The sequence below is a fragment of the Pongo abelii genome, chromosome 18 (genome assembly GCF_028885655.2).
Source record: "Pongo abelii isolate AG06213 chromosome 18, NHGRI_mPonAbe1-v2.0_pri, whole genome shotgun sequence".
NCBI classification, from domain to species: Eukaryota; Metazoa; Chordata; class Mammalia; order Primates; family Hominidae; genus Pongo; species Pongo abelii.
In genome coordinates, this window is record NC_072003.2 from 33,016,828 (window position 1) to 33,043,072 (window position 26,245).

The window sequence follows — 26,245 nt, forward strand, 5'->3', positions numbered from 1 at the left end:
GAGTGCAGTGGCGTGATCTCAGCTCACTGCAACCTCTGCCTCTGTGGTTCAAGCGATTTTCCTGCCTCAGCCTCCCGAGTAGCTGGGACTACAGGGTGTGCCACCACCCCCAGCTAATTTTTGTATTTTTAGTAAAGACAGCGTTTCACCATGTCCGACAGGATGCTTTCAATCTCTTGACCTCGTGATCTGCCCGCCTTGGCCTCCCAAAGTGCAGGGATTACAGGCGTGAGCCATTGTACCCGGCCTAGTTTTTAAAAAATATATATACTTTCCATCAGATAAAGAAGTTCTATTTTATTGTTTTTAATTTCAGTTTATATATATATATTTAATATTTATTTATTTATTTATTTATTTATTTTTTATTTTATTTTATTTTATTTTGAGACAGAGTCTGTCACCCGGGCTGGAGTGCAGTGGCACAATCTTGGCTCACTGCAACCTCTGCCCCCTGAGTAGCTGGGATTACAAGTGCTGGCCACCACACCTGACTAATTTTTGTATTTTTAGTAAAGACAAGATTTCACCATGTTGGCCAAGCTGGTCTCCAACTCCTGACCTGAGGTGATCTGCCCTCCTCGGCCTCCCAAAGTGCTGAGATCATAGGCGTGAGCCACCGCACCTGGCCAATTCTGTCTTTTTTTCATCACCATTACTCAGACTATTCCCTTATTCCCTCTGCCTGAAGTATGCTTTGTTGTTGTTGTTGTTGTTGTTGTTGTTTTTGCTTTAAACTGGTTAATTTTATGTTATGTAGATTTTTTTTTTTTTAATTTATGAAGTATTTATTGATGATTCTTGGGTGTTTCTCGGAGAGGGGGATATGGCAGGGTCATAGGATAATAGTGGAGAGAAGGTCAGGAGATAAACACATGAACAAAGGTCTCTGGTTTTCCTAGGCAGAGGTCCCTGCCGCCTTCTGCAGTGTTTGTGCCCCTGGGTACTTGAGATTAGGGAGTGGTGATGACTCTTAAAGAGCATGCTGCCTTCAAGCATCTGTTTAACAAAGCACATCTTGCACCGCCCTTAATCCATTTAACCCTGAGTTGACACAGCACATGTTTCAGAGAGCATGGGGCTGGGGGAAAGGCCATAGATCAACAGCATCCCAAGGCAGAAGAACTTCTCCTAGTCAGAACAAAATGAGTCTCCTATGCCCACCTCTTTCTACACAGACACAGCAACAATCTGATCTCTCCTTTCTTTTTCCCACACTTCCCCCCCTTCTTTTCAGCAAAACTGCCATCGTCCTCATGGCCCGCTCCCGATGGTCGCTGTCTCTTCGGAGCTGTTGGGTACACCTCCCAGACAGGGCGGCCGGGCAGAGGCGCTCCTCACCTCCCAGACAGGGCGGCTGGGCAGAGGCGCTCCTCACCTCCCAGACGATGGGCGGCCGGGCAGAGGCGCTCCTCACCTCCCAGATGGGGTGGCCAGGCAGAGGCGCTCCTCACTTCCCAGACGGTGTGGCGGCTGGGCAGAGGCGCTCCTCACTTCCCAGATGGGGCAGCCAGGCAGAGGCTCTCCTCACTTCCTCCCAGACGGGGTGGCGGCCAGGCAGAGGCACTCCTCACTTCCCAGACGGGGTGGCCGGGCAGAGGCGCTCCTCACTTCCCAGACGGGGCGGCCAGGCAGAGGCGCTCCTCACTTCCTCCCAGACGGGGTAGCGGCCAGGCAGAGGCGCTCCTCACTTCCCAGACGGGGCGGCCAGGCAGAGGCGCTCCTCACTTCCTCCCAGACGGGGTGGTGGCCGGGCAGAGGCGCTCCTCACTTCCCAGACGGGGCAGCCGGGCAGAGGCGCTCCTCACTTCCCATATGGGGTGGCGGCCGGGCAGAGGCGCTCCTCACTTCCCAGATGGGGCAGCCGGGCAGAGGCGCTCCTCATTTCCTCCCAGACGGGGTGGCGGCCGGGCAGAGGCGCTCCTCACCTCCCAGACGGGGCGGCCGGGCAGAGGTGCTCCTCATCTCCCAGATGGGGCAGCTGGGCAGAGGTGCTCCTCACTTCCTCCCAGACGGGGTGGCGGCCGGGCAGAGGCACTCCTCACCTCCCAGACGGGGCGGCCGGGCAGAGGCGCTCCTCACCTCCCAGACGGGGTGGCCAGGCAGAGGCGCTTCTCACTTCCCATATGGGGTGGCGGCCGGGCAGAGGCGCTCCTCACTTCCCAGATGGGGCAGCCGGGCAGAGGCGCTCCTCACTTCCTCCCAGACGGGGTGGCGGCCGGGCAGAGGCGCTCCTCACCTCCCAGATGGGGTGGCCAGGCAGAGGCGCTCCTCACTTCCCAGACGGTGTGGCGGCTGGGCAGAGGCGCTCCTCACTTCCCAGATGGGGCAGCCAGGCAGAGGCTCTCCTCACTTCCTCCCAGATGGGGTGGCGGCCAGGCAGAGGCACTCCTCACTTCCCAGACGGGGTGGCCGGGCAGAGGCGCTCCTCACTTCCCAGATGGGGCAGCCGGGCAGAGGCGCTCCTCACTTCCCATATGGGGTGGCGGCCGGGCAGAGGCGCTCCTCACTTCCCAGATGGGGCGGCCGGGCAGAGGCGCTCCTCACTTCCTCCCAGACGGGGTGGCGGCCAGGCAGAGGCGCTCCTCACCTCCCAGACGGGGCGGCCGGGCAGAGGTGCTCCTCATCTCCCAGATGGGGCAGCCAGGCAGAGGTGCTCCTCACTTCCTCCCAGATGGGGTGGCAGCCGGGCAGAGGCGCTCCTCACCTCCCAGACGGGGCGGCTGGGCAGAGGCGCTCCTCACTTCCCAGACGGGGTGGCCGGGCAGAGGTGCTCCTCACTTCCCAGACGGGGCGGCCGGGCAGAGGCGCTCCTCACCTCCCAGACGCGGTGGCCGGGCAGAGGCGCTCCTCACTTCCCAGATGGGGCGGCCGGGCAGAGGCGCTCCTCACTTCCTCCCAGACGGGGTGGCGGCCAGGCAGAGGCGCTCCTCACCTCCTGGACGGGGCGGCCGGGCAGAGGTGCTCCTCATCTCCCAGACGGGGCAGCCAGGTAGAGGTGCTCCTCACTTCCTCCCAGATGGGGTGGCAGCCGGGCAGAGGCGCTCCTCACCTCCCAGACGGGGCGGCCGGGCAGAGGCGCTCCTCACTTCCCAGACGGGGTGGCCAGGCAGAGGTGCTCCTCACTTCCCAGACGGGGCGGCCGGGCAGAGGCGCTCCTCACTTCCCATATGGGGTGGCGGCCGGGCAGAGGCGCTCCTCACTTCCCAGATGGGGCGGCCGGGCAGAGGTGCTCCTCACTTCCTCCCAGACGGGGTGGCGGCCAGGCAGAGGCGCTCCTCACTTCCCAGACGGGGCGGCCGGGCAGAGGTGCTCCTCATCTCCCAGATGGGGCAGCCAGGCAGAGGTGCTCCTCGCTTCCTCCCAGATGGGGTGGCAGCCGGGCAGAGGCGCTCCTCACCTCCCAGACGGGGCGGCTGGGCAGAGGCGCTCCTCACTTCCCAGACGGGGTGGCCGGGCAGAGGTGCTCCTCACTTCCCAGACGGGGCGGCCGGGCAGAGGCGCTCCTCACCTCCCAGACGCGGTGGCCGGGCAGAGGCGCTCCTCACTTCCCAGATGGGGCGGCCGGGCAGAGGCGCTCCTCACTTCCTCCCAGACGGGGTGGCGGCCAGGCAGAGGCGCTCCTCACCTCCTGGACGGGGCGGCCGGGCAGAGGTGCTCCTCATCTCCCAGACGGGGCAGCCAGGCAGAGGTGCTCCTCACTTCCTCCCAGATGGGGTGGCAGCCGGGCAGAGGCGCTCCTCACCTCCCAGACGGGGCGGCCGGGCAGAGGCGCTCCTCACTTCCCAGATGGGGTGGCCAGGCAGAGGTGCTCCTCACTTCCCAGACGGGGCGGCCGGGTAGAGGCGCTCCTCACTTCCCATATGGGGTGGCGGCCGGGCAGAGGCGCTCCTCACTTCCCAGATGGGGCGGCCGGGCAGAGGTGCTCCTCACTTCCTCCCAGACGGGGTGGCGGCCAGGCAGAGGCGCTCCTCACCTCCCAGACGGGGCGGCCGGGCAGAGGTGCTCCTCATCTCCCAGACGGGGCAGCCGGGCAGAGGTGCTCCTCACTTCCTCCCAGACGGGGTGGCAGCCGGGCAGAGGCGCTCCTCACCTCCTAGATGGGGCGGCCGGGCAGAGGCGCTCCTCACTTCCTCCCAGACGGGGTGGCAGCTGGGCAGAGGCACTCCTCACCTCCCAGACGGGGCGGCCGGGCAGAGGTGCTCCTCACTTCCCAGACGGGGCGGCTGGGCAGAGGCTCTCCTCACCTCCCAGATGGGGCGGCCGGGCAGAGGCGCTCCTCAATTCCCAGACGTTGGGCGATTGGGCAGAGGCGCTCCTCACTTCCCAGACGGGTCAGCTGGGCAGAGGCGCTCCTCACATTCCAGACGATGGGCAGCCGGGCAGAGACGTTCTTCACTTCCTATACAGGATGGCGGCCGGGCAGAGGCGCTCCTCACTTCCCAAATGGGGCGGCCAGGCAGAGGGGCTCCTCACATCCCAGACGATGGGCGGCCAGGCAGAGACGCTCCTCACTTCCTAGACGAGGTGGTGGTGGGGCAGAGGCTGTAATCTTAGCACTTTAAGAGGCCAAGGCAGGAGGCTGGTAGGTGGAGGTTGTAGCGAGCCGAGATCACGCCACTGCACTCCAGCCTGAGCACCATTGAGCATTGAGTGAGCGAGACTCAGTCTGCAATCCCAGCACCTCGGGAGGCCGAGGCAGGCAGATCACTCGAGGCCAGGAGCTGGAGACCAGCCCGGTCAACATGGCAAAACCCTGTCTCCACCAAAAATACAAAAACCATTCAGGCGTGGCGGCGCGCGCCTGCAATCCCAGGCACTCGGCAGGCCGAGGCAGGAGAGTCACAGGAGCCCGAGGCAGGGAGGTTGCAGCGAGCCGAGATCACAGCAGTACAGTCCAGCTTCAGCAACAGAGGGAGACCGAAAAAAGAAGGGAGGGAGACCGAAGAAAGGGGAGAGGGAGAGGGAGGAGAGGGAGAGGGAGAGGGAGGAGAGGGAGAGGGAGAGGGAGAGGGAGAGGGAGAGGGAGAGGGAGAGGGAGAGGGAGGAGAGGGAGAGGGAGAGGGAGGAGAGGGAGAGGGAGAGGGAGGAGAGGGAGAGGGAGAGGGAGGAGAGGGAGAGGGAGAGGGAGAGGGAGAGCTCAGTTAATATATTTTTAATTTCTTTTTATTTTTTATTTTTGTAGATAGAGATGGGGTCTTATGGGGTCTTGCTCTGTTGACCAGGCTGGTCTCGAACTCTTGGTCTCAAGTGATCCTCCTGTCTTGGCTTTCCAAAGTGCTGGAATTACAGGCATGAGCCACCATGCCCATATATATACATATGGGCATATATATATATGGGCATATATATATATATACACATATGGGCATATATATATGGGCATATATATATGGGCATATATATATATGGGCATATATATATGGGCATATATATATGGGCATATATATATGGGCATATATATATGGGCATATATATATGGGCATATATATATGGGCATATATGGGCATATATATATGGGCATATATATATGGGCATATATATATGGGCATATATATATGGGCATATATATATGGGCATATATATGGGCATATATATGGGCATATATATGGGCATATATATGGGTATATATATGGGCATATATATGGGCATATATATATGGGTATATATATATGGGCATATATATATGGGTATATATATATGGGCATATATATATGGGTATATATATATGGGCATATATATATGGGTATATATATATGGGCATATATATATGGGTATATATATATGGGCATATATATATGGGTATATATATATGGGCATATATATATGGGTATATATATATGGGCATATATATATGGGTATATATATATGGGCATATATATATGGGTATATATATGGGCATATATATATGGGTATATATATGGGCATATATATATGGGTATATATATATGGGCATATATATATGGGTATATATATATGGGCATATATATGGGTATATATATATGGGCATATATATATGGGTATATATATATGGGCATATATATATGGGTATATATATATGGGCATATATATATGGGTATATATATATGGGCATATATATATATGGGTATATATATATGGGCATATATATACGGGTATATATATATGGGCATATATATACGGGTATATATATATGGGCATATATATATATGGGTATATATATATATGGGCATATATATATGGGTATATATATGGGCATATATATATATGGGTATATATATGGGCATATATATATATGGGTATATATATGGGCATATATATATATGGGTATATATATATGGGCATATATATGGGTATATATATATGGGCATATATATATATATATAATTTTGTATCCACTGGAAGTTTTATTTCTTTAGGGTTGTATCCTAATCAGTCACTTAAAAACCAAGTAACACAGACCCTGAGTGGTGAGAGGTGGGGACTGCACCTCCCTCCTACTCATTGTGGACAGCAGTGGAGAAGAGAGAGGAGCAGGAGAGGTGGCTGACGCCAGGCAGCAGCAGCAGTGATGGGGCCACAATGTCACAGAGCAAGCTCCATCCTCCTCCAGACCCTGGCTGGAGCTCCTGTGGCTTGGGGTGGGCAGTGGGGAGAACCCACCCCAGGCCTTCCCCATCCCTTCCCCAGACAGTCTCCTTGTGGGCTCAACCAATGTCTTCTGGCAGGAGCCTGAGGCACACGGAGAGGACGAAGTGGAAGAGGAAGACGGGAGAGGCAGGGTGGTGGCAGGAATGAAGGCAGGGGCCACTCCACCCTACACCCACCCTGGAGAGGGGCGAGGAAACCACCATCACGCAGCGTGTCATGGGGACCAGGCGGGGTTTAAGGCTGAGGGCCCGGGGCGGGCAGGGCCTCGGGCCTCAGTCAAAGCTGTGCCAGTGGCTGTGCTGCGAGTCGTATTCCAGTGCGGCGCCCGAGCCCTTGACACCGTCCCTCAGGTGGGCACGCCATGGTGTCGGCCCCTGGCGCTGGCCTGCACTGCCACGCTCACACAGGCGTCGGCGCCACCTTCGCAGGCTGGCAGCATCTCCGCTTTGAGGACGCCCTCTTTGTGCGCCGAGTACTCGCACTTGACACTGTAACCTTCAGGGACAGGTACAACGCTGAGGAGCTTGACATGCAGAGGCTGGGGACAGGTGCCTCACGGACGTCCTTGCTCACTGGGCGGGGGGCAGAGTGAAGGTAATCTCATACCTGAGCAGGATCTTCAGGAAGCCAACCTTGACCAGAAAGCTGCTGTCGCTGTCCTGCGTGGCCATGACCACCGAGTCATGAAGCTTCTCATCAAAGCAGACGTGGCTCTGGGAGTATTACAGGCCAAGAAAATGGGGGTCGTGACCAACTCAGTATACCACTGGAGGCTATATGAGTAAACGGAAAACTGTTCTCATGAAAGCAGGATGTTGGAAAACTGATGGCTGCATCTGCCCACAGAGGGAGTGCTGAGAGCAGTCACGCCCCAAGGGCAGTGTTCCTTGTGATTACCTATGGGAACATCTGAAGCCTGTTGTACAAAGAAAGCAATTATGTGTACCTGTGATAAATCAAGCAACTGACCAACCGTTACCTCTCCCTCCCTGCTCTTTCTACCTAATAAATACGAAGGGCTGTGGAAGCTCAGGGCTGCCCTTGTTCACTAGAAGCAAGGAGCCCCCTGACCCCTTCTTTCAAAACAGATCTTTTTGTCTTTGTCTTCATTTCTGCATTCATCCCCCTTCATTCACACCTGTAGCAGCCGACAGCGACATGGGAGCCCTCTGTATCGTGGCCTGCCGCAAAGCAGATACTCCTCCGGACTCTGGGCTTGTTACCCCTGTTGGCTGCAGCCATGGATGCCCTCCCTGCCACACAGCTCCTGCCGGACACCACCACTCATGCTCAGCAGCCTCCCATGTTCCAGGGACACCAGCAGGAGCCTTGCAGTGTGCACCCGGTGCCGGGCAGGGCAGGCATGACCCAGGCTCGGCTGCAGGAGCTCAATGCCAAGCATGAGGAAGAACTGGCCTATATTTTTAATTTTTATTTTTTTTGAGATGGAGTCTCGCACTGTTGCCCAGGCTGGAGTGCAGCGGCGCGAGCTTGGCTCACTACAAGCTCCGCCTCCTGGGTTCACACCATTCTCCTGCCTCAGCCTCCCGAGTAGCTGGGACTACAGGCACCAGCCACCACGCCCAGCTAATTTTTTTGTATTTTTAGTAGAGATGGGGTTTCACCGTGTTAGCCAGGATGGTCTCGATCTACTGACCTTGTGATCCGCCCACCTCAGCCTCCCAAAGTGCTGGGATTACAGGTGTGAGCCACCGTGCCTGGCCATTTTTTGTATTTTTAGTAGAGATGGGGTTTCACTGTATTAGCCGGGATGGTCTAAATCTCCTGACCTCGTGATCTGCCCACCTCGGCCTCCTAAAGTGTTGGGATTACGGGCGTGAGCCACTGCGCCTAGCCCTAATTTTTTTTTTTTTTTTTAGATGGAGTCTCGCTCTTGTCGCTCAGGCTGGAGCACTGCGGTGTGATCTCAGCTCACTGCAACCTCTACCTCCCGGTCTCCAGTGATCCTCCCACTCAGCTTCCCAAGTAGCTGCGACTATAGGCACACGCCACCCTGTCCAGCTAATTTTTGTATTTTTTGTTAGAGAAGGGGTTTCGCCATGTTGCCCAGGCTGGTCTCAAACTTCTGAGCTCGAGAGATCTGCCCACTTCGGCCTCCCAAAGTGCTGGGATCACAGGTGCGAGCCACCGGGCCCAGCCTCGAATGGGTTTAATTTTTTTTTTTTTTTTGAGATGGAGTCTTGCTCTGTTGCCCAGCCAGGAGTGCAATGGCAAGATCTCAGCTCACTGCAACCTCTGCCTCCCGGGTTCAAGCGATTCTCCTGCCTCAGCCTCCTGAGTAGCTGGGATTACAGACATGCGCCACCACACCCGGCTAATTTTTGTATTTTTAGTAGAGATGGGGTTTCACCATGTTGGCCAGGATAGTCTTGAGCTCTTGACCTCGTGATCCGCCCACCTCCGCCTCCCAAAGTGCTGGGATTACAGGCATGAGCCACCGTGCCCGGCCTTTTTTTTTTTCTTATGTTAAATAAACAACAAAGAACTGTGAAATAAAATAGACAGCAATACAAGGAAAAACATGAGAAACAGTTTTATTGGAAATATTCTAACACATTTTCTGAACAAATAATCAAAAAATAAATAAGGACATAGAAAATATGAACATATAAATTTCTTACCCTGAAAACAAACAGTACACCTTCTTTTCAAGTTTCATGGACAGTGGACAAAATTAAATAATTATTAAGCTACAAAGAATATTTTGGTAAATTTTGAAAAGTAGAAATTCTAGAAACCATTTTCAGATCAAAATACAATACAACTAACAATAATGTAAAACACACCACTTAGAAATTTTGAAACGTAAGTAGCATCTCAAATTATCCTTAGGACAAGATGTAAATCAAGAATTAAAAAAATTAAAAAACAGACTATTTAGAAAAATAATTTAAAAAGTAGGATTAACAGCCAAAGCTATATGCAGAGGTAAAAACAGCATTAAATGCTTTTAGCGTCAAAAATAGAAAAAAAATGAAACAAATTAAGCATGCTTTCAAGTTGAGATTTTGGAAAGTAGTATAAAAACAGTTCCCCCAAAAATGGGAGAAAGGGAATATTTGAAATAGAAAACAGAAAAAACAACACTCAGAGGCCTGAGAGGTGGTGGGATGAGCTTTCTGCCTGTGGACAGAGACACGCTTGGGGGCATCCCCGCAGGCTTGGTCCCCTGGCATGTGTCATCAGGCCTCTCCCCTCTCACTCCTCGAGCTCCGCCTGGTGTCCTCTCCTGTTCCCCGGGCTGAAGCTCCTGTGTCTGTCATCAACGCATCTTGAACATCCTGTTCCTTGACTGTGGCACTCTACAGGTTTCTCTACAACTAATTCTTTTCACTTATGACTCACTTACTAGTAGACTTGACAGGACAGGAACCATGTCCTGATACTCATTGGATCCACAGGCCCTGGTAGGCACTGAGTTCTTAATAGACATTATGAGTGGAAGAATGAGCGGATGGGCTCAAGCACCGATTCCTGAGTTGCATCTGGCCCCATTGCCCAGCCACAGGCCGGAAGCCCATGTCCTGAGGCCTGGAATGAATTAGTCCAACAATAAGAGGACTAACTATGCAGGATCCACCTAATGGATTGTTATGCAACCTATAATGGCTGTGTTGACAACGTCAATAAAATATGAGGAAGTGGGGCTTTGATGGTTTTTCTTTTTCCTTTTTTTTTTTTTTTTTTTTTTGAGATGAAGTCTTGCTCTGTCGGCCAGGCTGGAGTGCACTGGCGCGATCTCAGCTCACTGCAAACTCCGCCTCCCGAGTTCAAGTGATTCTCCTGCCTCAGCCTCCGGAGTAGCTGGGATTACAGGCACCTGCCACCACGCCCAGCTAATTTTTGTAGTTTTAGTAGAAACAGGGTTTCACCATATTGGCCAGGCTGGTCTCGAATTCCTGACCTCATGATCCACCCGCCTTGGCCTCCCAAAGTTCTGGGATTATAGGCATGAGCCACTGCGCCCGGCCTTTTTTTCTTTTTTTTTTTTTTTTAATTTTTTTTGAGATGGAGTCTTGCTCTGTCCGCCAGGCTGGAGTGCAGTGGCATGATCTAGGCTCACTGCAACCTCCACCTCCCGAGTTTAAGCGATTCTCCTGCTTGGGCCTCCCAAGTAGCTGGGATTACAGGTACCCGCCACCATGCCTGGCTAATTTTGTATTTTTAGTAGAGATGGGGTTTCACCATGTTGGCCAGACTAGTCTGATTTTTTTTCTTATTTCCTCTTTTTACTGAATAATCAAAGATTTCTTGTGTGAAATGGAAAATAGTCTTCTCCTCAAGTCCCAGTTCAAACGCCATCTTCTCTGAGGACCGACCCTGATTTCTCCAACCAGAAACACTCTGGCCTTTCCTGGGCTCCCAGAGCACCTGCCCCTCCCTCTGGTCTCTTACAATTTCTGCCTTTGGTTATCTGTGTCCTGCCAAGGGGCTGTCAGCACCCCATAGGCAGGACTGCATATTTCTTGGACGCCTGCACCCCAGGATGTTCATTCCGACTTGAACCCACCCTCTATGGGCCGTGCGGGGTGGGAGGGGACAATATATAGGTTTGAATGAGCAGTGGCCTGAATGACAGAGACCACAGTGTACTCAAAGCATGCCAGGGCAGAAGATCATGGTCCCCAAACAGACTCCAGCAAGCCTTGGGGACCAGCCTGTGCACACTCACACCTGCTGTGTTACACCTGGCTGAGAAAAGGTCCCGGGAGCAGGTTGTATAGCTCTAGCTACAATAAGGCAGGGAGACGTGGGTTTGCTGTCACATCAGCAGGGGCTGGTAAAGGAGCAGGTTGTGTGGCTCTAGCCACAGTGAGGCAGGGAGACATGGGTTTGCTATCACATCACCGGGGGCTGGTGAGTGCAGTTGAGACAGGTGTTTTAATCATCGTTTTTGCACCCAGATGAACAAGGAGAGGGCATTCAGGCATGGCAACCCACCTGAGCCACCTCCAGGGGCAAGAGATGATCAGATTTACTTTAGAAAGGACGACAGCATCAGCCACTTCCATAGCCCCCCAGATCATCTGTACTTGGCTGTCAGAACAGTCCTGCTGAAACGCCAATCACACCTGTCATTCACTGCTCTGCCCAGGACTCTTCAGTGGGCTCCCCAGTGCCCAGCATGACACTCCAGGCGCCATGTGCCCTGGTCCCCACCTACCTCTCCACTGCAAATTCTGGCCATACACCCCTGCACCCCCAAACAGTGCACTCCCATCTCAGTCCACATTCTCCCCTTACAACATTTCATCCAAGACCATGGGTTCATGGCCTTAAGTTTACTTCTGGTCTGGACTTCTGTGCCAGCTCCAGAGTCTAGTTGTCTCGCTGACCCCTTCACTTGGGTGCCAGAGAACACTGGATATTCCAGACCCCTCAAACTCAACGCATCTAACACCTCCCCCACCACCCAACCCCTTACTCTGCTTGTCTTCCCTGTATTAGTCAACATCACCATTCCCCCGGCTGCTCCGGTGGCTCTCAACTCTGCCCTCTCTGACTGTGCATTCAATCCACCATTAAGTCCTGCTGATTCTACCTCCAATGTTTTTATTTTCTTTTAGAGACAGGGTCTCACTCTGTTACTGAGGCTGGAGTGCAGTGGCACAGTCATGGCTCACTGGAGCCTCAAACTCCTGGGCTCAAGTGATCCTCCCACCTCAACCTTCCGAATAGCTAGGACTATAGGTGCACAGCACCATGCCTGGCTAATTCTTACTTTTTTTTTTTGAGACAGAGTCTCGCTCTGTCACCCAGGCTGGAGTGCAGTGGCTCGATCTCGGCTCACTGCAAGCTCCGCCTCCCAGGTTCACTCCATTCTCCTGCCTCAGCCTCTCTGAGTAGCTGGGACTACAGGCGCCTGCCACCACGCCCGGCTAATTTTTTGTATTTTTAGTAGAGATGGGGTTTCACCGTGGTCTCGAACTCCTGACCTCATGATCCGCCTGCCTCGGCCTCCCAAAGTGCTGGGATTACAAGCGTGAGCCACCGCACCCAGCCGATTCTTACCTTTTTTTTTTTAAGAGACAGGGTGTTGCTATGTTGCCCAGGCAGGTCTCAAACTCCTGGCCTCAAGCGATCCTCCTGCCTTGGCCTCCCAAAGTGTTAGGATTACAGACGTGAGCCACAGCACCTGGCTTCCAATGTTTCTCTTACCTCCATCCATTCCCTCCCCATGTATGTCACAACCCTAATCTAAGCCACATCTCCCACCTGGACTATGCCCCTATAAGTGCATTCTCATACAGCAGTCAGGGTGATCTTATCTGTAAACTGAATCATGCCACTACACGGAAGCTGGGATGAAATCCAGGCTTCTAGTTTTAAGGAGCTTCCAGTGGCCAAATCTGGGACAATCTGAGCACCAAAATAATTAAGATTAATAACTAATTATAAAATTTATTGGAAAATAATAGAAATCCAAGAGTTCCTACGAATAGTGAATCTAAAATAAATGGAAAGAAGAATGCCAAGTGTTGACTAATAAATGTGGAGGGAGTCCTGGGGTTGAGTTACTATTCTGTAACCATCATGATTCTTAGTCAGGCAAGAATCATCAATAGGTGTTAAATCTCATCTATTTAACTTTTGATGTGGAATAGGATATAGTCATGGTTATAAAATACCTCCTCATAGATTACTTGTTACAAGGGAAAAATACTAACTCCAGATTGGAGAAATCAAATAACCTTGACTTGGTGATCAAAATTAAAATCACCAAGGAGGGGCTGGGCGTGGTGGCTCACGCCTGTAATCGCAGCACTTTGGGAGGCTGAGGCAGGTGGATCACCTGAGGGCAGGAGTTCAAGACCAGCCTGGCCAACATGGCGAAACCCAGTCTCTACTAAAAAATACAAAAATTAGCTGGGCGTGGTGGTGGGTACCTGTAATCCCAGCTACTCAGGAGGCTGAAGCAGGGAGAATTGCTTGAACCCAGGAGGCGGAGGTTGCAGTGAGCTGAGAACACACCACTGCACTCCAGCCTGGGCAACAGAGCAAGACTCTGTTTAAAAAAAAAAATCACCACGGAGGAACAGACAGACATGTGTGGCTTTAGCTGTTACACTGAGAAGGACACAGTATCACTTACACAGTCTTCCAGCCAGGAATGCATAACCCATATATTATAATGAAGAAACAAGCAGACAAACCCCAAATGAAGAATGTTCTATTAAGATAAAGGGGAGGATTGAATTCTTCAATAATATCAACACCATGCAGACAAAGAAAGGCTAACCATTCCCGATTAAGGGATACTAGAGAGAAACAACAACTAAATGCAATACATCATTCTTAGACTGGATCCTGTGCTAGAGGAGAAATGCCATCTAAAGGGTGTTACTGAGACAAGTGACAAGATGGGAGGTAAATTAGATACCACATTGGATCTGTGTGAAATTTAATGCAGTGGATAATTGTACTGTGGGAGGAAACACACACTATTTAGGGGTAGAGGAACATGAGGTCTGCAACTTATTCTCAACTAGATCGGAATCAAAGTCATCTGTATATACCTTAAATAGAGAGATGGCCAGTGACAGAGAAATGGGGTAAAATGTGAACACCAGGTGAATCTGGGACAAAGGCTATGCAGATGTCCATTGTACTATTCTTGAGACTTTTCTGTAACTTTGAAATTATTTCCAAATAAAAAGTTAAACCAGGAAGGGCATGGTGGCTTATGCCTGTAATCCCTTTGGGGATTTGTAAGCACTTTGGGAAGCCGAGGAGGGTGGATCACTTGAGGTCAAGAGTTCAAGACCAGCCTGGCCAATATGGTGAAACTCTCTCTCTACTAAAAATACAAAAATTAGCCAGGTGTAGTGGCAGGTGCCTGTAATCCCAGCTACTTGAGAGCCTGAGGTGGGAGAATTGCTTGAACCTCGGAGGTAGAGGTTGCAATGCGCCAAGATCACGCCACTGTGCTCCAGCCTGGAGACAGAGTGAGTCTGTGTCTCAAATTTAAGGAAAAAGAAAAAGTTAACCCAAAACCTCCAGGCTCCTTACTGTGGCCCACAAGGCTCTGCCATCACCCCTGCCCAGGCCACCTAGCCTTATGCTCAGCTCCCACTATAAGGATTGCCTTTCAGTTTCCCCACCATACCAAGCTCTTTCCCACCCTTGGGTCTTTTGTGCCTACTCTTGCTTGTCTATGGAATTCTCCTCCCCAACTCAGATCTCAGGGAGACAGTAATTGTCACTTTCTCACAATGACCTTCTTTGACCATCTTAATCTAATTTAGATCTACAATATGCTTTCATGGCACCAAGAACTTTTCCTTCATGACACTTATCACAGTTTATAAGAGTGTATTTTGGGGGATTGCATGACTTCTGTCTTCTCCAACAGCCTGGATGCTCCCTGAAGCCAGGAATCCTGTTTGTTCTACTCGTGAATGCATCTTTCCACCCCAGCGGCTGGACCTGGCATGCAGCTGGGCATTCCGTAGCCAGCTGACTGATTAAATGGTGAATTCCACTCTCCAAGTTCACCCCCAGACTGTTGGTAGCTCTCAGAGAACACACTCTGTGGTCTATCTCTAGCCCTGAGAACTCATTCAAGAGGCTTCGTCTTTGAAGGCTTTCTAAATTCCCCACCACTACGCCACAATTTGGAACTGAGACCATGGCAGGGAGGAGGTGGCACTTTGGAGGCAAGTCGTGTTAGGGGAGACATCACGAATGAGAGCCAGAGAGGGGATGTCAAGGAGGCAGCTGGCTGCTTAGGCTGGTGCTCAGAGGGGCAGTCTGGGTTAGATTGAGAGAGGACCAACAGCTGGAGCTGCGCACATAAAAGAGATCTTTCACAGACCTGTGCAGAAGAAAGAGTCTAAGGACAGGTCCCAAACGAGGCTGACTTAGGGCTAAGCAAGAAAAACAGCCCTGGAAGCAAAGAAGCAGTGTCCAGAGAAGTAGCAATGATATTCAGAGACAGAAAAAGTTGTTACCAAAGGCAAGAAAGGAGGAAATTTAGGCACTGAAACCATTTGGATTTTCTTCTTCCTTGTTCAAGATCAGCAGTCTGGCCCCTGGTGGTTGAGGCAGGCTGGTGGGGTTAAGAGCTTGGACTGTAAACTGGCCAGGCGCGGTGGCACACGTCTGTAGTCCCAGCTACTCAGGAGGCTGAGGCACGAGAATCACTTGAACCTGGGAGGTGGAGGATGCAGTGAGCCAAGATTGTGCCACTGCACTCCAGCCTGGGTGATAGAGCGAGACTCCGGCTCAAAAAAAAAAAAAAAAAAAAAGAGCTTGGACTGTGCCTGAATCCTGACTTCATAATATATTAATATCACTTGTGTGACCTTGGGCAATGGACTTAACTTTCCGAGACTTCAAGCCCTCATCTGTACATTGTTGAGGGGCTGCTGTCAGAATGACATGCGATCCTCTCTGGAAGGCCCTTTGAGCCATGTTTGGTCTATGGTCTAGGCAATGAACGACATCGTGGTGCATGCACAGTGCAAGAGGGTGCACTGGTTCCAGCTCACAGGAATGTGTCCTAAGTTCAGCCTTTCACCAATAGCAGTTTCAGACAAAAGTCAGAGCCCTCCAACCACCTTCTATTACATGTCCCCTTCCTCTGATGCGGCCCCTAATTAAAAACAAAAACAAAAACATATAGTGGGCAGGTTCCATTTAACATGATCCTTCCTCTAAAGCCTTTTTCTGAAAAAATCAGTTTTCTCCCTGTCCCCAAGGGTGCCCCAAAGTCATACCATGCCAGAGTTTGCCCTCATGACTGCAATTAACCCTTAGCTGAGAGCATTTTGCACTGTTTTCCAGCTACCCATGGTGACACTTGCCTCAACACAGCTACCTTCTGTGGACACAGGCAAGTATTCTCAGGCCTCTTACTTGGGGATACCATTAATGTCTGCCCATAGCTTCCGACCACCCCATCTCTGAAGGCAAGAGAAGTGTGTGGCTACCATTCCACAGCTTAGAAAGCACTTCCCCAACACAGCCTCCCTTTCATCCTCACGACTGCCCAGTGAGGTAGATACAGCAGGTAACAGCTACAGGGTTTGCATTTATCAAACACTTACAATGTACAATGTTCTGTGTTAAGCATTTTCATATGTGATCCTATTTAAACTCATGAAAACTCTATGAAGATGATGTTTGCCACAATCATCAATCAGTGCCACCACTTTACAGAAGAGAAAAATGGAGTGGTTCGTAACTTGCCTCAAATCAAAGAGGTAGTAAGTAATGGAGCCAGGATTCAAACCTCAGACTGACTCCAGAGCCACACTCTTAACCCTCCTACAATATTGCCTCAAAAATCAAGCATTGACTCCCCACACATTATTCTATCTATCCTTCCACTAAATTGAAGCTCAGAGAGGTAAAGTGACTTGCCCAAGACCTTGCCACCAGGAACTGGTAGAGCTAGGATCCATACTTGGATTCTCTGGCTCTGAGGCCCCTGAAACCAAAAAGGCAAGATTCAATGTTCTAGGTAAAATTCCAGCAGCAGACTTGACTTGCCGATGCTGCTCAGCCCAGAGTAGTGTTTCTTTTTTTTTCTTTTTCCTTTTTTTTTGGAGACAAATCTCCCTCTGTCACACAGGCTGAAGTGCAGTGGTGGGATCTCAGTTCGCTGCAACCTCTGCCTCCTGGGTTCAAGCAATTCTCCTGCCTCAGCCTCCTGAGTAGGCAGGACTTCAGGCACGCACCACCATGCCTGGCTAATTTTTGTATTTTTAGGAGAGATGGGTTTCACCATGTTGTTCAGGCTGGTCTCGAACTCCTGACCTCGTGATCCGCCCGTCTCGGCCTCCCAAAGTGCTGGGATTACAGGCATGAGCCACCGTGCCCGGCCTTTCTTTTTCTTTTTTGAGACAGAATCTCACTCTGTCACCCAGGCTGGAGTGCAGTGGCACAATCTCTGCTCACTGAAACTTCTGCCTCCCGGGTTTAAGCGATTCTCCTATCTCAGCCTCCCAAGTAGCTTGGACTACAGGTGTACAGCACCACGCCCGGCTAATTTTTTTTTTTTTTTTTTGTATTTTTAGTAGAGATGAGGTTTCACCATGTTGGCAAGACAGGTCTTGAACTCCTGACCTTAAATGATCCGACCACCTTGGCCTCCCAAAGTGCTGGGATTATAGGCATGAGCCCCACTGCGCCCAGCCCCAAAGTAGTGTTTCTATGCAGGAAATTCCTCCTGGAATTTATCAGGAAATCTGTATGTTCTTCTGAATCCCAAAATCGATCAGTCAAGAAATTGGGAAAATGGGGAAAAGCATTATAATTCTCCTGTGAGAATTAATGCTTAACAATCAACATAGAGGCATTCCTGGCTTAAAGAAATCCACTGATGCCAAATTGAAAGCAAGAGAAGGCAACGTTGACACACACAGTCTAAAGTTAAGGTACTGTAATCCCGGTACTCTGGGAGGCTGAGGCGGTTGGATCATTTGAGGTCAGGAGTTCGAGACCAGCCTGGCCAACATGGCAAAATCCTGTCTCTACAAAAAATACAAAACTTAGCCAGGCATGGTGGCACATGCCTCTAATCCCAGCTACTCAGGCGGCTGAGGCACAAGAACTGCTTGAGCCCTGGAGGTGGAGTCGAGATTGCACCACTGCACTTGAGCCTGGGAGCTGCAGCAAGACTGTCTCAAAAAATAAATAAATAAAGTTAAGGTACACATTTCCAGAATATGGGATAAGAGTACCTAGGAGATAAGTAATCAAAATACTTTTTGTAGCTGTTGACACACTAAAAGTATATTTGTGGCTCTACCTGTTGTTAAGAGCGAGTCACTCTCACAAATATTAATGTTTACGTGCACTGTATTTTATACAAATCCTACAAATGATGTTCTAATAAATAACAAGTTTTGGAAACAAATAAGTCCTTAAATTGGCAATTTCTCTCCCTTTCTCTTTTTTTAAGAGACAGGGTCTTGCTCTGTTGCCCAGGCTGGAGTGCAGTGGTGCAATCATAGCTCACTATAGCCTCAAACTCTGGGCTCAAGTGATCCTCCTGCCTTGGCCTCCCAAAGTGCTGGAATCACAGGCGTGTGCCACCACATTCAGCCTAAACTGGCAATTTCAACTTGTGATTCTGTGTAGTGTTGTTAATCTTGTCAAATATTTGAATATTTTGTTATTTAAATACTACCCAACAATGTTTGTTGGCATCTTCCAGTTATTGAATATTTGCTAAGGCCTACAGTTCTTTGTAACTACTACTAAGTGTGTATTTCTTATTTATTAAAAAATGCAGAAAGTGGCCGGGCATGGTGTAATCCCCGCACTTTGGGAGGCTGAGGTGGGTGGATCACCTAAGGTCAGGAGTTTGAGACCAGCCTGGCCAACATGATGAAACCCTCTCTGTACTAAAAATACAAAAAATTAGCCAGGCATGGTGGCACGTGCCTGTAATCCCAGCTGCTAGGGAGGCTGAGGCAGGAGAATCACTTGGACCTGGGAGGTGGAGGTTGCAGTAAGCCGAGATCACACCACTACACTCCAGCCTGAGTGACAAGAGCAAAACTCCGTCTCAAAAAAAAAAAAAAATACAGAAAGTTATGAAAAATACAGAATAACATGCTTTCAGGAATTCCCCCAAATTCCATTTTTTCATTCCCAACTCCTGAAGATTAGTTTCCCTTTTGGGAACTTGGAAATCTTAGCCCAGAGGAACTGGATGAACTTCCCAGACAACCCAGTGGGATGGCAAATGGAGAGAGGTCATCCTTGTTGGCCTCCAGGAAGGCTCTACACAGGAGCTGGTCCTGGAGTGGAGCTTCCTTCACCAACATCACCCTGGTGACGACTGAGAAAAGGTCATCCCAGAATTCCATGGGCTGAATCTAAAGCATTGGCTTGAAGCGTGAAATTTCTGTCATCTCAATCATTGGTACGAATGTTAACTTTCATCCCAGGGAGTATCTACTCACTTCAGTGTAAAAAGCGTTTTCTATAATTCACCAGAGAAAAATGAATGCTCTCCATAAATGGAGGCCCTGTTAACCCACGGCCTTAACCCCGCTGTGTCCCAGCACGAGAAGTGGTACTGCATTGCTGACTTTGGGCAGGTTCCTTAACTTCTCAGAGACTCAATTTCTCCATCTGCAAAATGCAGATAATGACAATATCCATGCCACAGGGATGCAGTGAGAACTAAATTACATCAGTCACAATGCCTGGTACACAGTAAACCCTCGATAAATGGGAGGCGTTACTATTTCCTAGTACAACAGACCCAACGGTGAAGTCAGGAAGTGAGAGCTTGGTGAACGGCCTTGGAACCACCCAAAAGGCTCACTCGCGCTGCTTCTCAGGCTAGGATTTTCCAGGTAGGTTAGGCCACCAGCTCAGGGCTGCGCCAGAAGTCTCCACGCCTCCACACGAGGCAGGCGCCTGGGCTGAAAGGCAGCTTGTCCACGTGGGTTCCCAGGTTGGCCTGCTAGGCTGACACCCTGGTGGAAGCACTTGCCGTATGTCCTCGGGCGCTGGAGGTCTCCCAGCGCTGGCGTACGTAAGCCCTGGCGTGTGGGGCGGCTTCCGCGCTGGGGTCTCTGCGCGTGCGCGGGCCTCAACACAAGCGTGGACGTCCGGGCGCCATGTGGGTGTCACGTGGTGCTGCAGAAGGTGCGAGGCCGGCGGGTCCCGTGCGCCTGTCGCTGCCACGGCCCTTGCCCACTGTGGACCCGGAGGCTCAGGGCCGGCAGGACTCGAGACTCGGTGCCTCTCCCGGGGTGGCAGGTGCCTCGCATGGCACACTCAGACCACTGGGAGGGTGGCCGCGTGGGTGCGTGAGGAGGTGGGTGAGGCAGCCTAGTGCACCCCTCCCCTGGGCCTCTAGCAAGGCGGCCTCAGGCGCTGGATGTGGTCCAAGTTCTGCCCTAAACCCTTCCCATGCATTCGGGCGCCAGTGGCGAGCCAGATGGGTGCTGTGGCCTTAGGTTCGGGCAGGTGTAGGGCCGCTCGCCCCCGATGTTACCGCGGTGGGTGAGCTGGGAAGCTCTTTCCGCCCTCGGGGCACAGGTAGTGGCTGGATCTTGGGGCAGCCAAGGGAGGCTTTAGGGGCCTTGGCTTGCTTGGGGAGCCCACTCACCTCCCCTTACCCTGGGGGATTGTTCTGGGTGCCCTCGGGGCCTTGCTGCCTCCCCCGGGAGCTCTGGTGTCCGGCACCGCCGTGGAACTGGGCCGGGCATTTGTCCGGAGGCCCCTCCTGGGCAGGAGCCTCCTGAGGGGCTCTGTCTTCAGCCCCTTCTCGTGGAGGGCTCTCCTCGTCATTCTCACTCCTGAATCCTGTAAGGAGAAAAGAAGAATCTGGGTAGCGTTTCCTCTTCTCACCTCACTGACTTTCCACCAACTTGCCCCATTTATGACTTCCAAATGGGGCAAGTTGGTGGAAAGTCTTTTGCAAGCGATTAAGTTGTGTATTTTTGAGAGCAGGCAGAGGGTGAGGCCGGGCCTTGTAGGAAACCTGTAGGACCTCAGTTTCTGAAATTAGACAGTGCTGGGTTTGAATCCCAATTCCAGCCATTACTTGTAGTGTAATCTTGGGCAAGCTACATAACTTCTTGTTAAGCTCTAAGACGGAGATAACTTAAAGGAAGCCTCAAATGATTCTGTCAGTGTGGTTGGTGCATCCACAGGCCATCAGGGATATGTTAAATTGGAAAGATCAGTATAAACCTTTACCTTTAAGAAAATTTTTGGCCGGGCTTGGTGGTTCACGCCTGTAATCCCAGCACTTTGGGAGGCCGAGGCGGGTGGATCACCTGAGGTCAGGAGTTGGAGACCAGCCTGACCAATAAGGTGAAACCCCGTCTCTACTAAAAATATAAAAATTAGCGGGGTGCGGTGGCGGGCGCCTGTAATCCCAGCTACTCGGGGGGCTGATACAGGAGAATCTCTTGACCCCGGTAGGCAGAGGTTGCAGTGAGCCGAGATCGCATCACTGCACTCCAGCCTGGGCGACAGAGCGAGACTCCGTCTGAAGAAAAAAAAGAAAAAATTTTTTAGCAGAGCACGATGGTTTAGCCTGTTATCCCAGCACTTTGGGAGGGAGGCCAAACAAAGCAGGATGATCTCTTGAAGCCAGGGGTTCAAGACCAGCCTGGGGCCAGGCATGGTGGCTCACACCCAGCACTTTGGGAGGCCGAGGTGGGCGGATCACTTGAGGTCAGGGGTTCGAGACCAGCCTGGCCAACATGGTGAAACCTTGTCTCTACTAAAAACACAAAAATTAGCTGGGCATGGTGGTGTGGCACCTGTAATCCCAGCTACTTGGGATGCTGCGGCACGAGAATCGCTTGAGCCTGGGAGGCAGAGGTTGTAGTGAACCAAGATTGCATCACTGCCCTCCAGCTTTGGTGACAGAGCAAGAGTCCGTCTCAAAAACAAAACAAAACAAAAAAAACAAAACCAAAAAGCCCAGCCTGGGCAACATAGCGAGATTCCATCTTTACAAAATATTAAAAAATTAGCCCAGCATGATGGCATGTGCCTGTAGTCCCAGCTACTGGGGTGGGGTGGCAAAGTGAGAGGATCACTTTAGCCTGAGAGGTCTGAGCTGCAGAGAACTTATGATCACGCTGCTGCACTCCAGCCTGGGCAACAGAGTTGAGACCCTGTCTTTTTTTTTTTTTTTTTTTTTTTTGAGACAAGGTCTCCCTTTGTTGCTCAGGCTGGAGTTCAGTAGTACAATCATGGCTCACTGAAGCCTCAAACTCTGCATCTCAAGCGATCCTCCCACCTCAGCCTCTCAAGTAGCTGGGACTTATAGGTGCATATCACCATGCCTGGCTAATTTTTGTATTTTTTGTAGAGATGGGGTTTTGCCATGTTGCTCAGGCTGGTCTCGAATTTCTGGGCTCAAGCAATTCACCCACTTCAGCCTCCCAAAGTGCTGGGATTACAGGTGTGAGCCACTCGCCTGGCCAAGATTCCATCTCTTTGTAATTGTTTTTTGTTTTTTGAGACAGAGTCTTGCTCTGTCACCCAGGCTGGAGTGCAATGGTGCTGTCTTGACTCACTGCAACCCCTGCCTACCGGGTTCAAGCGATTCTCCTGCCTCAGCTTCCTGAGTAGCTGGGACTACAGGTGCGTGCCACCACACCTGGCTAATTTTTATATTTTTTTGGTAGAGACAGGGTTTCACTATGTTGGCCAGGCTGGTCTCGAACTCCTAACCTCGTGATCCGCCTGCCTCAGCCTCCCAAAGTGCTGGGATTACAGGCACGAGCCACCTTGCCCAGCTGACTCCATCTCTTTAAAAATTTTTTTTCAACTCTCATCACTGAGTGAAACTTTGCCACCCTACTAACACTTATGTATATCCTTAATGCCCAGTTGTTGGTGCCTAATAGTGTTTACCATTAAAATAACCAGGAGTTCTTAGGGGGTAGCTGATTACATTTCTTGAGACAAGAAAAATCAGGATGGGTCTATAGCATCCTGTTCATTCCAGAAAGTAAGGATATTTTCAAGGATATCAGGGGTAGTGGTACAAAGACAAAGGTGATAATAATTTTTTTTTTGAGGCGGAGTTTTGCTCTTGTTGCCCAGGCTGTAGTGCAATAGAGCCTCTTGCCTCACTGCAATCTCTAGGTTCAAGTGATTCTCCTGCCTCAGCCTCCCGAGTAGCTGGGATTACAGGCGCCCACCACCACGTCCAGCTAATTTTTGTATCTTTAGTAGAGATGGGGTTTCACCATGTTGGCCAGGCTGGTCTCAAACTCCTGACCTCAGGTGATCCAGTCACCTCAGCCTCCCCAAGTGCTGGGATTACAGGCGTGAGCCACTGCGCCTGGCCGTGAGGACTTTAAATAAGAAGATGCAGATAAAGCACTTGGCATTGGGCCTGCAGCATAGGATATGATTCAAATGAGTTAGTTTATTGAAGAGGGCAGGGGGTGGTAGCAGGAACAGACATCAGAGAGGCAGAGTGCAGAGAGGAACTTTCCCAGGCATGCTGTCTGGCTGATCAGGTGGCCAGTCAGTTGACTGGCACATGCTAACTGAGTCCCAACAAGGTGCCAGCCACTGGAGACATGATGGTAAACAATGCAGGGCGCTACAATTTTTCCTCCTCTATGGACTTCTCTCCAAGTCCCACTGGCTATCTTAGCTACAAACAATTCCCTACCACACTTTTCCCTTCAGGCTATTTTCATGAATAGAACCAGGACATTCCAGGCTTGGCTTCTTTCCTGTCCCAGGTTGGGTCACTGGCTTCACCACAGAACAGTCTGAGGTCTCAATTCAGGGCACAGGCACTCGGCTAATCTCCACCAAAGTGGTTAGGAGCATGGGCTTTGAAATGGATGACAGAGGTTTGAATCCTGACTCAGCTTCTTCTTATCTGTGACCTTGGGCAAATAATATAACATTACAAAGCCTCAGTTTTCTTATTTGTAAGTAGGCATAATAATCCCTACCCAAAAGGAATGTGATGATTAAATGAGATTATGTGAGTGTATGTGTATATAGTATACACATATAGATCAGAGATAGATGGTAGGTAGCTAGGTAGGTAGGTAGATAGATAGATAGAGGCACTGAGTAACATTAGTGGCTGCCATTATTGCCTTAATATTCCAGTTACTTCAGGGTTTGCTCCTTGGAGGATTTTGGATATTTGCTTATGAATATAAACAAATAGATTAGGCCAGGCACAGTGGCCCATGCCTGTAATCCCAGCACTTTGGGAGGCCAAGGTGGGTGGGTCACTTGAGGTCAGAAGTTTGAGACCACCCTGGCCAACATGGCGAAACCCTGTCTCTACTAAAAAAATACAAAAAATTAGCAGGGATTGGTGGCAGTCACCTGTAGTCCTAGCTACTCAGGAGGCTGAGGCAAGAATTGCTTGAACCCAGGAGGAGGCGGAGGTTGCAGTGAGCCAAGATCACGCCACTGCACTCCAGCCTGGGTGACAGAGCGAGACTCCGTCTCAAACAAACAAACAAACAAAACCCCAAACAGATTAGATCAGACCAGTGGCAAAATATTTTTTTCTGGGTATTAATAATGCATTATAGCATTTTCAGGAAGTTATAACCATTTTATTTCAAATTTTCCCCAAATTGTTAACAGATAAATCAATGAAGAATGTCAGAAAGATTCTGGGAAAAAATGTCTCTATGACAATAGCCAGGGTGGGCAAGTGGTTGCAAAGCACAGGGTGTATTTGAGCCCACAGGATCTACTGAGATCAAGGCCACTCACAACTCCTGGAGGTGGGTGCCATTCACTACCAGGTAAACAAGAGGTTTGTATAGTTAGTGCAACAGATTTCCAACAGATAACAGTACATTGTTTTAAGGAAAGGGCACCTTTTTTCTAGTTCATACAAAGTTGCTAAGAATTTATGAATGAGACGAAGAGCTGACTGTGGCCTCTCTAGAGGACAGAATGTGTACCACACTTGTCTATTCGGCTAGATTAGGATCTAACAAACCTGTGGCAGAGAGGAACTGTCTTCTCTCAGGGTCTGGGGCAAAGAGTGGGATTCCCTGGTGTGACAGACAGGATTCTAAAGATGCTCCCCTCAAGGTTCCTGTCCCCTGGTTATTCAGTCAAGCACTAATTTAGGTGCTGCTGTGAAAGGATTTGGCAGATGTAATTAAAATTCCAAGTCAGTTGATATTAGGATACTGAGATTGTCACCCATTCAGGTTGCCATTTAAAAGCAAGCTTTTCTCTAGCTGGTAGCAGAACAGGAAATTATGAGGGGCATTTGAGCCATTGCTGACTTGAAGAAGGAGGCAGCCATGTGCTGAGGAATGCGGAGGCCTCCAGAGAGCTGCCACTACCCGACATCCAGCAAGGAGCTGAATTTGGCTAACAACCTAAATGAGCCCGAAAGTGGATTCTTCTTCAAAGCATCTGCATAAGAGCCCAGCTCAGCCAACACCTAGACTTTGCCCTTGCGAGACTGAGCTAAGAACCCAGTCATGCCCATACAGTGGGACTTAGGGAACTATGAGATAATGATTGGTTGTGGCTTTAAGCTGCTAAATGCATAGTAATTTGTTATGCAGCAATAGGAAACAAATATTATTTGTTTCATGAAAGAGCTCAGCTGGAGATAACTTGGGAATCCCTCCAGGAGAGGATTCTGTCAGCTGTCTTGCATTATGCTGGTGGGGAGAACACATTTTCCCCACTCCTGATGTTTACTTTTATGCAGGTAGAGATCTACAGGTGTAACATTACTGACCTTCCCCCACCTCCTGACTTACTTAGGAAGGAATGGAGTTATTAGGAAGGAGAAATGGTATGTCTATATATCTGTTCCTTCCTCTGTTTTTCCCCTTGAGAGTGAACCTGTTGCCTAAGAACTTAGGTTCTGTTCTACACCATCAAATTCCAAGTTGTTTTTTTGTTTTTTTTTTTTGAGACAGAGTCTTGCTCTGTCGCTCAGGCTGGAGTGCAGTGACATCATCTCGGCTCATTGCAACCTCTGCCTCCCAGGTACAAGTGATTCTCCTGCCTCAGCCTCTCGAGTAGCTGGGATTACAGGCACATGCCACCATGCATGGCTAATTTTTTTATTTTTAGTAGAGACAGGATTTCACCATGTTGGCCCAGCTGGTCTCAAACTCCTGACCTCAAGTGATCC

The 26,245-nt window shown here is 50.4% G+C and overlaps 1 protein-coding gene and 1 pseudogene across 1 annotated transcript in view; both read right to left on the bottom strand.

Annotated features, from left to right (window-relative positions):
• Nucleotides 1-6,902: 6,902 nt before the first annotated feature.
• On the bottom strand, nt 6,903-7,872 carry LOC100459831 (adipose-secreted signaling protein-like; annotated as a pseudogene).
• Nucleotides 7,873-10,296: 2,424 nt separating this feature from the next.
• BCL7C (BAF chromatin remodeling complex subunit BCL7C) overlaps nt 10,297-26,245 on the bottom strand; it is a 69,193-nt gene continuing 53,244 nt past the window's right edge. The window contains exon 6 of the mRNA XM_024233963.3: nt 10,297-20,925. Within this exon, the coding sequence (XP_024089731.1) occupies nt 20,725-20,925 (201 nt within the window). The 3' untranslated portion in view covers nt 10,297-20,724. The remainder of the gene's footprint in view (nt 20,926-26,245) is intronic.